The 13663-nt window shown below is 40.9% G+C and overlaps 1 protein-coding gene across 18 annotated transcripts in view; it reads right to left on the bottom strand.

Annotated features, from left to right (window-relative positions):
* Positions 1 to 4030: 4030 nt before the first annotated feature.
* Positions 4031 to 13663, bottom strand: part of KCNMA1 (potassium calcium-activated channel subfamily M alpha 1) — an 879166-nt gene continuing 869533 nt past the window's right edge. For 9 of the 18 annotated variants that reach the window (XM_029059250.2, XM_029059251.2, XM_029059252.2 and 6 more), the window contains one exon: positions 4031 to 9640. In XM_029059250.2, the coding sequence (XP_028915083.1) occupies positions 9486 to 9640 (155 nt within the window). In that variant the 3' untranslated portion in view covers positions 4031 to 9485. The remainder of the gene's footprint in view (positions 9641 to 13663) is intronic. The other 9 variants (XM_029059253.2, XM_029059261.2, XM_029059255.2 and 6 more) reach the window with 1 other exon arrangement.

Here is a 13663-nt window from a genome sequence, read left to right as displayed (position 1 = left end):
AGGGACGAGTCAAGGATGACACCGAGACGTCCCGGGCCTGCGGGACGGGAAGGATGGTCGTGCCATCCACGGTGACGGAGAAGTCTGGGAGCGGACCGGGCTTGGGAGGGAAGATCAGGAGCTCAGGGATTAAGACTATGAGCTTCATGTGGGAAAGCGACTGTGTCTAACCTGAATGGCTTATACCCACCCTGCACTCAGTACAGTGCCTGCCACATAGTAAATGCTTAATAAAGTAATGGTATTTTTTAAGTGCTTACTATGTGCCAAGCACTGTTCCAAACACTGGGGTAGATGCAAGGTAATCAGGTTGTCCCATTTTCCAGATGAGGTAACTGAGGCACAGAAAAGTTAAGTGACTTGCCCATAGTCACAGAGCTGACGGATTATAACCCATGACCTCTGACTCCCAAGCTTGTGCTTTTCCCTCTAAGCCATGCTGCTTAACAACTACATCATTATTATTATTATTATTATTATGCATTTCTAAGCATTATTGTGTTATACATTAATGTCAGAATATTCAGGTATACCACATAAAGCTTGGCACCAAGGTCAAAAATAATTTTACTCTTTCTTGGAATGCCAATCGCTTTGTACCAAATACAATGATAATGTAGTAAATATATATTATATTTATATAATATAATGGAACTAATAGCTTTTGTTAACCACTTACTATGTTCCAAGCACTGTATTAAGCATTGGGGTAGATACAAGATAATCAGGGCAGACAAAGTCTTTGTCCCACAAAGCGCTCATAGTTTGAAAAGGGGGTGGGAAGGCAGGTATTTAATCCCACTTTTACAGATGAGGAAAGTGAGGCACAGAGAGGTTAAGTGATTATACCAAGGCCATAGCCCGGGCAAGTGATAGGGTCAGAATTAGAACCCAGGGCTCCTGTCTCCCAGGGTTATGTTCTTTCCACTAGGCCATGATGCTTCTCTGACGTTTTATGAAGGGAAAAATTTGACAGTGTAAAATCTTTTGGATTTTCACTGGAGTATTTTAGGAAAGGGTCTTGAAAGCAAAAGTGTTTTAATGACATAGTTAAGCACAGTCTTAATCAACCAATCAACAATACTTATTGAGTGCCTACTGTGTGCAGAACCCTGTACTAAGTGCTAGGGAGAGTACAATATAACAGTTGGAAGGCAGGTTCCTTGCCCCTGAGGATCCTAAATCTAGAAAGGGAGTCTCCTGGAAGCCAATAGAAACAGTCAAATCTAACACTTGAAAATCAGGAGCGAAGAGGTAGTATTCTTTCATCTGACAGACCACCACTCTTCCTACCTTCCAAGCCCTCTTAAAAATCACATCTCCTCCAAGATGTCTTCCCTGACTAGCCCTCCATTTTCCCTACTCTCCCTCTCTTCTGTGTTACCTGTGCAGTTGGATCCGAATCCCCTAAACACTTGATATCTACCCCCAACTCTTGATATTCACCCTGCAACACTTACATAACATAGCTTTACACGCTGCCATTTCCCCCTATCTGGAATTGGTTTTAATGTCTGTCCTTCCCTCTAGACTGCAAGATCCTTGTGGGCAGAAAATGAGTTAGCTAACTCTACTGTGTTGTTTCCGCCCAAGCACTTCGTACAGGGTTCTGCATACGGTAAGTGCTCAATAAATACCACTGATTGATTGATCGATTGTAGCAGGGGTTCTACTCCTCTAGCAGAAGATTTGGAGAAGAATGGGGCCAGTTAAGGAACTAGGGGCAGCCACTGAAAGTGCCCACAACCATTTAGATACTCCTGGGTACCTAGATCCAAACTCTCCACCCCAATGTGTGTGACTTTTCTGTCCCCACTCACAGCAACTAAACTCCCCCCCCATCTCCCTGGTTGTCTGACACTCCCCTACACTTAATTTGGATTCTTTGAACTGTTACACTGTCCTTTTCTAGCCAGTTTGATAGGGATCGGTGAGAAGCAGCGTGGCTCAGTGGCAAAAGCCCAAGGTCGGGATTCAGAGGTCATGGGTTCTAATCCCTGCTCCTCCACTTGTCAGCTGGGTGACCTTGGGCATGTCACTTCACTTCTCTGTGCCTCAGTTCCCTCATCTGTAAAATGGGGCTGAAGACTGTGAGGCCCACGTGGGACAACCTGATTACCTTGTATCTACCCCAGCGCTTAGAACAGTGTTTGGCACATAGTAAGCGCTTAACAAATACCAACATTATTATTATTGGGACATCTTGCCACTACTGTCACCATCATCCCCTTCCACAGCCTATGGTTCTGGCCATCCAGGGCTGCCACACTGGAAGCTAGAATCACATTAGGGAGGGTGGGTGGGGCAGAGAATCCATGGACTGGGAACTGGGTATGACTGGGCTGGGAGGCTTGGGAAGAGGGAGGGGTCAGAAAAGGTTTCCTGTTGAATTTTAGATTTGCAAAAATCTAAAATCTTGAATGACAATGACTTTAAGAGAAAAGGATTGCTTTGGGGCTGGCATGGACCCTTATGCACTCAGGATGTATTCTTCAGTCACAGGACACAGAGCCAGCCCCAAATCAATATCACTTTTTCTTTTTTCTTAATGGCATTAATTGCTTACTAAGTGCCAGGCACTGTACTAACCACTGGGATAGATAGAAGCTAATCAGGTTGGACGAAGTCCATATTCCACATGGGGGTCCCAGTCTTAATCCCCATTTTACAGATGAGGTAATTGAAGCAAAGAGAAGTAAAGTGACTTGCCAAAGACCACACAGCAGACAAATGGAGATCCTTTCTGATCTCCCAACCTCCTGTCTCTTCCTGCTCCAGTCTATAATTCACTCTGCTGCCCGGATTATCTTTCTACAGAAATGCCCTGGGCATGTCACCACCCCCCCCCCAAAAAAATCTCCAATGGTTGCCTATCAACCTATGTATCCAGCAAAAACTCCTCATTATTGGCTTCAAAGCTCCCCATCACCTTGCCCCCTCCTATATCACTTCCCTTCTCTCCTTCTAAAGCCCAGTCCGTACACTCTGCTCCTCTGCCGTTATCCTCTTCATGGGCCTCATTCTCACCTATGCCGTCATCGACCCCTGACCCACATCCTACCTCTGGCCTGGAATGCCCTCCCTCCTCACATCTGCCAAACTAGCTCTCTTCCCCCATTTAAAGTCCTACTGAGAGCTCACCTCCTCCAGGAGGCCTTCCCAAACTGAGCCCCCCTTTTTCCTCTGCTCCTCTTCCCCCTCCATCACCCCTATTCCCTTCCTCTGCTCTACCTCCTTCCCCTTCCCACAGCACTTGTGTATATTTGTACATATTATTATATTTAATTAATGATGTGTATATACCTCTAATTCTATTTATCTTTTTTGATGCTATTGATTCCTGTCTACTTGTTTTGTTGTCTGCCTCCCCCTTCTAGACTGTGAGCCCATTGTTGAGTAACAATAATAATAAGAATGTTGGTATTTGTTAAGTGCTTACTATGTGCAGAGCACTGTTCTAAGCACTGGGTAGATACAGGGTAATCAGGTTGTCCCACGTGGGGCTCACAGTCTTCATCTCCATTTGACAGATGAGGGAACTGAGGCCCAGAGAAGTTAAGTGACTTGCCCACAGTCACACAGCTGACAAGTGGCAAAGTCGCGATTCGAACTCGTGACCTCCGACTCCCAAGCCCGGGCTCTTTCCACTGAGCCACGCTGCTTCCTAGCGTGGGGTAGGGATTGTCTCTATCTGTTGCTGAATTGTACTTTCCAAGCGCTGAGTACAGTGCTCTGCACACAGTAAGCGCTCAATAAATAAGATTAAATGAATGAAATGGTAGAGGTTGGATTTGAACTCAAGGGCCTCTGACACCCAGGCCTGTACTCTTTCCATTAGGTCATGCTACTGCTTCCTAGGCCACAACGGCTTTTGGCAAAGACAAATCATTTGGAGATGTTGATGCTATTTAACTGACTCTTATTGAGAGGAAAAAAAGTGATGGGACAGTCTTTTGGTTTGATGCCACATTTCTTGCCGAACCAATCTGCTGCATGAGATAACTGTTAGAAAAAACACAGGAGGCACTCCTTGTTTTAGAACACAAATACATAAATTTTAATCTGAGAAAAATACAAAATGAAACCATGTACAAGTTATGTACAAACCCTTTTTACAAGACAATATATTTATCACTGGATATTACAGATGACGGGTAGATCGATTCTGAGCACCAGCATTTGTTCTCTCTCACTAATAATCCCTATTTAAATGAAAACAAAACAAACCCAAAAACACAACGATGAATCAGCTACACTCCTTTTTCTTGATGAACTTCTAGGTAGAACTCTGGGTGTGCTTTCTGTTTCACCCCCAAAACAAGCCTCAACTGTGGAATTCCTATAAGGTACCTGGGCTGTAGGAAAAAAAAACAATTTGAAGGCAGGATTTAGTGTACATCATGGGAATTTCAAAGCTTTAATAACTTCCAGGAAAACTTGGGTTTCTGTTTGAAGTTTTGCAATTTTTAGGCACCAGTGTCTAATGCATTACCAAGGAGAATGAGAAGAAGCAGAAAGGAACAGTTATGGTTCTAGTTCCTTGCCATAGTTTAAAAATTATTTCTGAAATCTTAAAGGAATTAGAGGCAAAGAGTTCAGCAAACCTTTGGGTAAAGGCCACAAACAGTTCTCCTCCAACTGATTACCGAGGAAATTCTCATTCCCACATTTGACAAATCCAGCATCAGTAAAACACTAAGCTGCCAGAGTGGAACTCTCTGTATGTGTTGGCCTCATGTGTATATTCCCTCATGGTACTCAAAATAGTATATCCTGATGAGCTACCCTTTCTTTATTAGAAATAACAATTATGTTTGAGAATTTTGGTGTCATTTCCAATCTAGTTCTGAAACTAACCACCAGTGCTCCACAGTTCCAAAACTGTGGCATTTGAGAGAAAGTAGTGTACAGCACAGTGTTGTAATTTACAGAAGGTGGTAATTATTTAACATCTACTACATAATACGAAGGTTTTTTTTTTTTTAACTTGGCATCTGGGGATGCGGGAAAACTGTAAATGCAAATAAATGCCGTGTAATATTTATCTCAGGAATCTTAAAGTCTGCTGAATTCCAGAAGGCATTTATGATGTCGAACAGATAGAAGGGAAAAAATAAAAGAAAGAAGCCTACATTGTTAAAAATCACAGAGGATAACACTGCCTCCCTCTTATAGATGATATTATTTTGATCTCTCTGAGAAAAGATTTGATTTGGGGTTCTCTTGGGAGATAATATGCTAAGCAGAATTTATTAAATTATATAGGATTAAAGCACACTGTTTTGAGAACTCTTTTACATGTTTTAATATTTTGTCTCATATGCTCATGACACCGATATTTCAGCTAGGTTAAAATGAGCCTTTTTTCTAGTAGTTATCTTCCCTTGCTGTTTTCCCAACACATACAACCAGTTCAATGGAATAGGGGAAAAACCACTCAGACTACTGGAAAGATAAACATGTTAAATATACATTTCCTAAAACCCAAATGGCTAGTAAAGTTACAGAATTTCCCCACAAAGGAATAACATTTCTAGAAATGTATTTCAAAAGTTGAACTCCCCAGTTCCAATTTCAACCAATTAGGAACGCTGACAGAAAAGGGATATTTCTTTGTACGATTGTTCCCTCCCAGTGTCCTCTACAATAGAAGAGTAAAGAAAAATGGTGGCCTGAAACCCGGAAATGGTGCTTTCCTCCTTCCCTGGAGTTAAACACGGACCCTGATTTGATTTAAAAGCAAACTGCATGGAGAAGGATGGAGATGAGGTAAGATGGCCCAAATTTCAGTCTGCCTCTTTTACCTTCTTCATTTTTCCATTTTGCCCAAAAGTTTTATTCTCACAAATGGAATGCTTTGACTAATCTATTGGGAGGAGTAGGCTGATAGGAAAAGGAAATGTTTGATGCAATTGAGGTATCAAACCCAGATGGAAACCTTGGACTGAATAGCCAAGTAGGGAGAGATTAGTGATCCGAGAATGGTGGAAGAGGATGGGCCTGAATAGCTGAAAGCAGGAACCAGAGACGTTTTAAATTTCACCAGAACACCATACCCATGGAGAGATTGTAGGTATCAGGGACAAATCTTGTCATGTTTAAGAGTAGATTTGGTGACCAGGGAAACCTAGGCTTTGAATTTGGGCCCTTGAAGTCAAAGATTCAATGTGAACATTTCAGACAAACCAAAAATGCATCCATCAAAGCCAGAAAATGTGAAATGATGTCAGGGACTCTGCTACTATACAGCTCCTCTGCTGTTGAATTATTGCTTTTATAATGCAGCAATTTGACCAGCTACTCTTTGCTCGATAAACTCAGCTCATTGGGTTCCATTCCTTCTCTTCCCCTCTACCTTGGGCCTAAACCACATCTCTTCAGTACATATGCATCGCTTCCTCCTGTTGCTTTGGCAGGAAACATTTAAGGTGTGCATTAGGCATTGGCTGGAAAAAAAAACTGTTTCACACATTGTCATGTGAAGATTCCCTGGCCATGCTGTTTGCCATAGATGCTTGTTTGTGAATAACTTCGAGTCAGTCATTCATCTAAAACATTCCAGAGTTATGCTCTGAAAGACCCTTAGTGACTTCTCTGAGGAGGTGGTGGTGCCGCAAACACCAGGCTTTGTGAGATTAGTGAGCGACCTGGGAGAAAGACAACATATTGGTTTCAAAGGGAAAGATGATTAATGTTGGGTAGAGATCTCAGTAAATCCAGCGCTTAGAACAGTGCTTGGCACATAGTAAGCGCTTAACAAATACCAACATTATTATAACAGCTTTGAAAGTAAAGGAGCTTTGTAATGTATGTCCCTGAGAATTCTGATTTCTCTCTTTCCAGTTGATACTAACGCCTCCCAGAGACCAATTATCTATGGATGCTAGTCACCCACCTCTTCATAAATACGAGTTTAAGAAGAGTTGTCAATTAGCAATTTTATTGGCCAAAGAACATAACCATTTGCTTATTAAGGAGAACTCATGACCTAATTCATTAAGGTACCATGGCAGAGGGGCCAGCTTTTCCTCAAACAAGTAGTTACCATCACCTCACATTAATACTACTGGTCTACAGAGAAAGGTCTTGGCTTCGGTTTCAAAGTCATAACTTTTCAACAGTGAAGATACAGGTATACGTGGTTTAACCCCTTTGACTTAAGTTGCACAAATTTTGGAATTAATGAGAGACCATTTGATCCTTTGTTCCTAGAGGGCCTGATCGAAGATTGCTGTCTAGGTTATTTACTAAACTCTAGGAAATGCCCAGCATTCAGGTAGCTTTTAGAAAAAGTTCACCTTTGCTTTCCTACACATCCAGGACCTTTTCCCCTAATGAAGGATACTAAGTAATGGCACCGTCCACAGTTCTAAAAGTAATGCACTGAATATCAGCGTGCCAACTAGCCTAAGCAAATCAAATGTATTTGGAAAAGGTGGAGACCAACGCCAATATACCTAGCAAGAGTCAATTCAGTCTGTTCACCCAGGAAGGATATTTTTGCCATTCATTAATGAAAAAGGAGCATTGGCCAAACTAAAGCCTTGAAGATGTTTCTAATGCAAAAATGAAAATGAAAAGAATGCCTCCTTGCTGCAAAAGTGTAGTCTCACAATTAGGTTGGGTTTTTTTTCCCCCTCCTTTCATTTGGGAACCATGAAATGGGTTTAATCCTGTCAATTTTGTTCTCTGAATAGGTTAGTGATTATAAATATTTGAAAGACAATCCCATCTTACAGACATATCCACAGTTCTTTTTTTATATAGCTAATTCTACTAAATGGAAAGACAAAGTAATCACAGTCCAAAACGTCACTCCAGGACAAAGCCTACTAAGGTGGCCGTGTGAATATATTACTACTGCAGCCAGTGGACAAACATTAAAGCTGAGATAGTTTAGCTTAGTAATTGGAGTACATAGTGGACAGAAGTATTAATGGTGAGTGTACTCAGTTCCCATCTAATTCATTGGTATTTCACTAATGTAAATAGTTACCACAGTATGCTGGATTTTGGCGTTTGAAATTCTGCAACAATCACAAAGACTGAAAGGGTAACCTCCATCCACCATGGGACTTTGGGTGTTTCTGTTTCTTTCATTTTTCCCAAGTCCCAGCATGTTTACAAAAACCAAACAAAATAAACCCAATAGCTTGTCTGTTCTTCATCTAGAGACTTTGGATTGCATGTATCAAGGATCGAGCATTTCGAGGTGAAAGACTTGCTAAGTTGTTCAGAACATCAAAGACTCGGGTGACTATAAATTCTGCATATTGCAGTGAAGCTAAGAAACATCACAATTATGTTTGATGGCCAGAATAAGGTGCTGACCATTCTTTGAAACTGTCGATACCTTTGATTTCACCGCTGGCTGTTTTTAAAGACCTGTTGTAATATGTTCTTTGGTTTCCTAAATTTTATTTTCATGTTGTTCTAACAGTTATGTGTGCAATGTCCCAGTCAATACAGGAAACCCACAAATTATACCACAGGCTAAGAACTTTGAAACCTGGGCCTCCCTTCTCTTCCCCCGTAAAAATCAAAGGTATTTCCAAGGTTGAACTTACTCAGCAAATGATATTTGAAAAAAATGAAAGAAGAAGCCAAGTGGAATGCAAACTTCACATCCATTCAGAAACAAACAAGTACTATGCACTCATCTGCCCATAGTCCCTTGGCTTCTATGTTGTCCACTAGCCTATGGAGGAAGCAACTTATCCACGATTCTTTATGGATCTTAGAGTGATCAATGACTTTCCAAGATTTGCAAGAATGTCTTCCCCTCTATATAGGTCATAAAGTCATGAGGAATCCAGAATGAATGCTAAACATACAAAAATATGACTTTCAAATTTGAAAATAAATACATTTCTGTTTATTAAGAGCTGGTGTCAATGCTGAACAAAAAGCACATCTTCCGGTAAAGGAATGGGGAGGGAACTGTATTTATTTTTCTCTATCTCTCCTTTTAATTTACCAAAATACATGTACACCAGGTTGGAACTCTTGGAACAGTTTTATTTTGAAATTTGATCCCCTTAATTACAACTTTCTGTGGGGAGGGATTCCCGTGGGGAGGAGACCATCATTCTCCTTGGAAACAGAGGCAGGAAAAAGATGAACGTTTCCTTAGGAGTCTGGCCACATAACCAGTTTGGCTCGTTGTTTGGCAGGGAAGATACTGGATGATGGAAAAAAAGAAAAAATATATATTTTCTTTCTAATAAATAAAAATAATTTAAAATGTTAGAGGCTATACATGATTATTTTGACTATGTTCACTTATAAATGAAATATTTTCCAAAATACATGGAAGCAGTATTAAAGGCAGACAAAAAGAAGGAACTGTCTACTTAATTTTTCTCATAATGCTTGTTTTTCACAACTTTTCCACCAGTGATTCTGCATGTTAGAGGAAAAAATGTCACATCACCATTTATGAAGTTTGTCAGGCTTTAAAAAAAATAGTCCTGGGCTCCTGGGAGTCAACATTCATCTTCCACTTCTCTGATTGGTGGTATCAAGCTGCTTGTCGATTTATATTGGTTGATCTGATTAGCCATATGGGTGCTCATTGGCTTGATTTGAATGTTTCTGGGATAGGCATTATCCGGTTCATCTGTAAACCATTTCTTTTCTGCTAAAGAGCAAAATAGGTAGAGATGGAACAAGGAGGAAAAATGAGAAGCTTAATTAGTCCTATGGCAAGGCAGTCAGAAAGTTCATTGAAAAAAGGGCAATCAATAGAGGGAAGCAGCTGAGTAATTGCTAAGAAATACAGAGCTGGAAACACGTTCCCCGCAAACACCTTTAACCCAAGTTTTAAAAGTTTGCGGCAAGTAGGTGAAGGTAAGCAGTAGCGTGTGCCCTCTGCTGAGCTATGCTCTAAGCTAAAATGAGCATCAGAATTTGAGGAAGAACCACACTCCAGAGGACTTGAGCTTGGTTGCTATGCAATGGTGTGGGAATGTGTAGGTCAGGAAGTGTGGCTGAATGAATCAGATAAGCGGTGCTTGTACACTGACTGTATGTAGATATGAAAAATGCCCCACAAGGCAATTGATGTTAGTGGAATGCTAATGGAAAGTAAGTGCTCACACAAGTTTTGGAGTGGACTCCGGTCACGAATCAGGCAAAAGGGCACAGTGCCCTTTGTACTTCCTTCATAGTTTAGGCCAGGTCTATACTGACGATGATGGCATCTTCCGTCGCCAATCAGGATGAGAGTAAATCCCGAGACCTTGGGACCGCAAAAATTGTTCCTGCTATACTGAGCAGATATATTTAAACGGATGTTACCTCTACCTTATTTTTTATTAAAGGATGAAATACTTGCATTTTCAGGTTGGCTGGCTGTCAGAGTAACCAAAGGCCTTGTGTTTTGGGTTAAGACTATTTGGGATCTTAGAGATCTTTGAAATGGGCTGGCATAGATTTCACCACACAAAGCACAGCCTAGTAGATAGAAGACAGCCCTGGAAGTCAGAAGGAACTGGTTTCTAATTCCGGCTTTGTCACTTGTCTGCTGTGTGACCTTGGGCAAGTCACGTCACATCTCTGGGCCTCCGTTACCTCATCCATCAAATGGAGATTAAGACTGTGATCCCAAGTAGAAGAGGGACCGTGTCCAATCCGATTAGCTTGTATCTACTCTGGCACTTAGAACAGTGCTTGACACATAGTAAGTGCTTAACAAAAACCATTATTATTATTCCTAATATAGGTGATTAAGATATAGAGCTATTCAACTTAACCTCCAAAGGGGAGCTAGAACATCTTATAGGGCTTTAGGGGAATTGGTGGCTTCAGAGGAAGTTCAAAGTCACAAAAATGGGAATTGCTAGTTAATCAATCAGTGCTATTTACTGAGCACTTACTATGAGCAGAGCACTGTTCTAAGCACGTGGGAGAGTACAATACAAGAGAATTAGCAGACACATTCTCTGCCCATAATGAGTTTACAGTCTAGCTAGTCATCTAGCCATATTTTCTGAAATGCCTTCTCCTGGCCAAGTCTGGCAGAGTCTTCTCCCTCTCCATCTGGATGATTATTTTTTGTGTATTTTCAACATACCCCCGCCATTATCAACAGTTTGATGGATCTATAGAGGCGAGAGATGGGTCATTAAGGAATTGAAAATGCCTGAGTTAAACTATTGAAAAGGCAGTAATCGAGCAAGTGGTGTAACTCTTCAGTGAACTATTATGTCTGTGCTTTGTATACCATGGTCTTCTGGTAGACTTGAAAGCAAAACCACCTCGCTTGTGGACATGTGTTTCTGGATGTATTAGCCGAATTATAAATTAAGCATTTAGGATTAGGCTTTGAAAGATTATGAAGAAAGGAGACAAAGACCTAGTAATTGTTTTCTGTTAGCTAAATAGATAGAGCTCTGAAAATCCCCGCTGAAGTGGGCAATTGTTTTTAGAAGCAGCACCTGCCTTTGTTCAATGGCTATTTCCCCCTCAAGTAAACTTCGATCCTTCTCCTCCCTCTCTCTGCTGCTCCTGCTCTCTCACCTATTATAATTAAGTTCACTTTGATTTGAACAGATTGGAAGATAGGAATTCATAATGTTACATCCAGCATAGTGAAGCTAACTGATTAAGTGCTTTAAATTATTCTCCCTGACAGAATGATAAAGTTACAATCTGTTCTGAGATGATCTACAGCTTGCCAGGCTCCTACAGCTTCTTTCTACATTCATTTATCTTTTTGTCAAGCAGAGGAGTTTTTTTTAAAGATTCAATTCCATAGATCTTTTAAAGTCATCAGCACATCTGAATTATTAATGAGGCTTTAAAGGCAAGGCTCTTCTGATGGGCTGGTTAAAGAAAAGATTGTATAAAAATCTAGGAATGTGTACACATCAAAATAATTTCAGCTCCATTTAAAAAACCATTTAGTTCAAGTGTGACATATATGAACCATTATGCATTTGTGGAAACCAATTTTATGTGATCTACGATTAAACTAACCTTTCAGAGAAGTGTAAAGTGTGATGGTTATCATGTTTTAAAAGCACTGCAGGATCACCTAAACAATTTCAAACTAACAGTTTTCAAGTGGTGTGTGGGCAAAATGATTTGGAGAGAAATTAAGCATTGTGTAGTATTATCTCTACACTGGTTTAGGGTTTTTATGGCCAAAATGTTATCCACATTTATTTTGCATAGTGTCCTTACGGAAGTTATGGTATTCCATGCTAGACTGTCAACTCTCATGGTATGAATGGTTAGGACTGAAGTTTTTGAATGATCTTTTTGGGTAAAAGATCAAGGAAAGTTTCATTAGAACTGCTTTTTCTTGAATTTTTGTAACAGCTACGGAGAGCAACTTTTAAAAATTCAGGCTTTACGGTTCCATTTGCATCAGTATTTTTGACCTTTCACAGTACAGAGATAATCAGTTTCCTTCTGCTTGCCATAAGAAATGCAGAGCATTGCTTGCAGAGTCCAGTCTTCTTTCTGACTCTTTAAAATTCTTACCATGAAAATCACAGCACAAATCCATCCGCAATTTCATCGCTTATGTCTCTACCAAATGGCACCGCCACATTCAAATCATTTCCTATGGGATGCAGAAGCAATGGTTCTTGCTATGAAATGCCAATTTATTTTTTAAAAGATTCCTGCATTAAATGCAGTGATTGTGAAGAACTTTAGTTATTTAAGAAGGAGAGAAAATGGAACTAAAAGAAATCTGGATTGTGTTTTAGAATGGAGGAATCTTTTTATAATGTATCCTCAAGAATATCATATATCTTATTCCTATCATCTGAGTTTCTCAAAGCACTTTACAATAAATGCCTGGTGGCAAATATTAGTGATTCCAATTCAATCTGCCTCCACAGAAACTATTCTGATCATGGAGGGAGTGTAAAAAGAGATGTGAATATGGTTTCATTAGCTCCTTTCTAGTAGCAGTGGGTGGGTAGGTAATTTGTCCCAAGGAACTAAATCTCAGCCACCTGAATATGGAGAATGATCTAAAAGGCATTTCACAAAGGCTTTTCCTACTCTGGCATTTTCACAGAATCCTGGGAATAAGAGCCTTGAAATATGAGTAAAGACCATATCAAGAAGTTCAAGAGAAGCAGCATGGCCTAGTGGTTCTAATCCCAGCTCCATCACTTGTCTTCCTGGTGACCCTGGGCAATTTACTTATCTTCTCTGTGTCTCAGTTACCTGACCTGTAGAATGGAAATTATCACTGTGAGTCCCATATGGGACATGCACAGTACCCAACCTGATCATCTTGTATCTACCCCAGTGCTTAGTACTGAACACTGAGATCCTCATCTTCCCTCCCAAGCCCAATCCTTTCCCAGACTTCCCTATCACCATGGATGGTACAACCATCCTTCCCATCTCTCAGGCCCGCAACCTCGATGTCATCTTTGACTCGTCTCTCTCGTTCACCCCACACATCCGATCCGTTACCAAGACCTGCCGGTCTCACCTTTGTAATGTCACCAAGATCCACCCTTTCCCCTCCACCCAAACGGCTACCTTACTGCTACAGGCTCTCGTAATATCCCGGCTTGACTACTGTGTCAGCCTTCTCTCTGATCTCCCTTCCTCCTCTCTCGCCCCGCTCCAGTCTATTCTTCACTTCGCTGCCCGGCTCATCTTCCTGCAGAAATGCTCAGAGCATGTCACT

Source organism: Ornithorhynchus anatinus, chromosome 3, assembly GCF_004115215.2.
Source record: "Ornithorhynchus anatinus isolate Pmale09 chromosome 3, mOrnAna1.pri.v4, whole genome shotgun sequence".
Classification (NCBI taxonomy): Eukaryota; Metazoa; Chordata; class Mammalia; order Monotremata; family Ornithorhynchidae; genus Ornithorhynchus; species Ornithorhynchus anatinus.
This window is presented reverse-complemented; position numbering and strand designations above follow the sequence as displayed.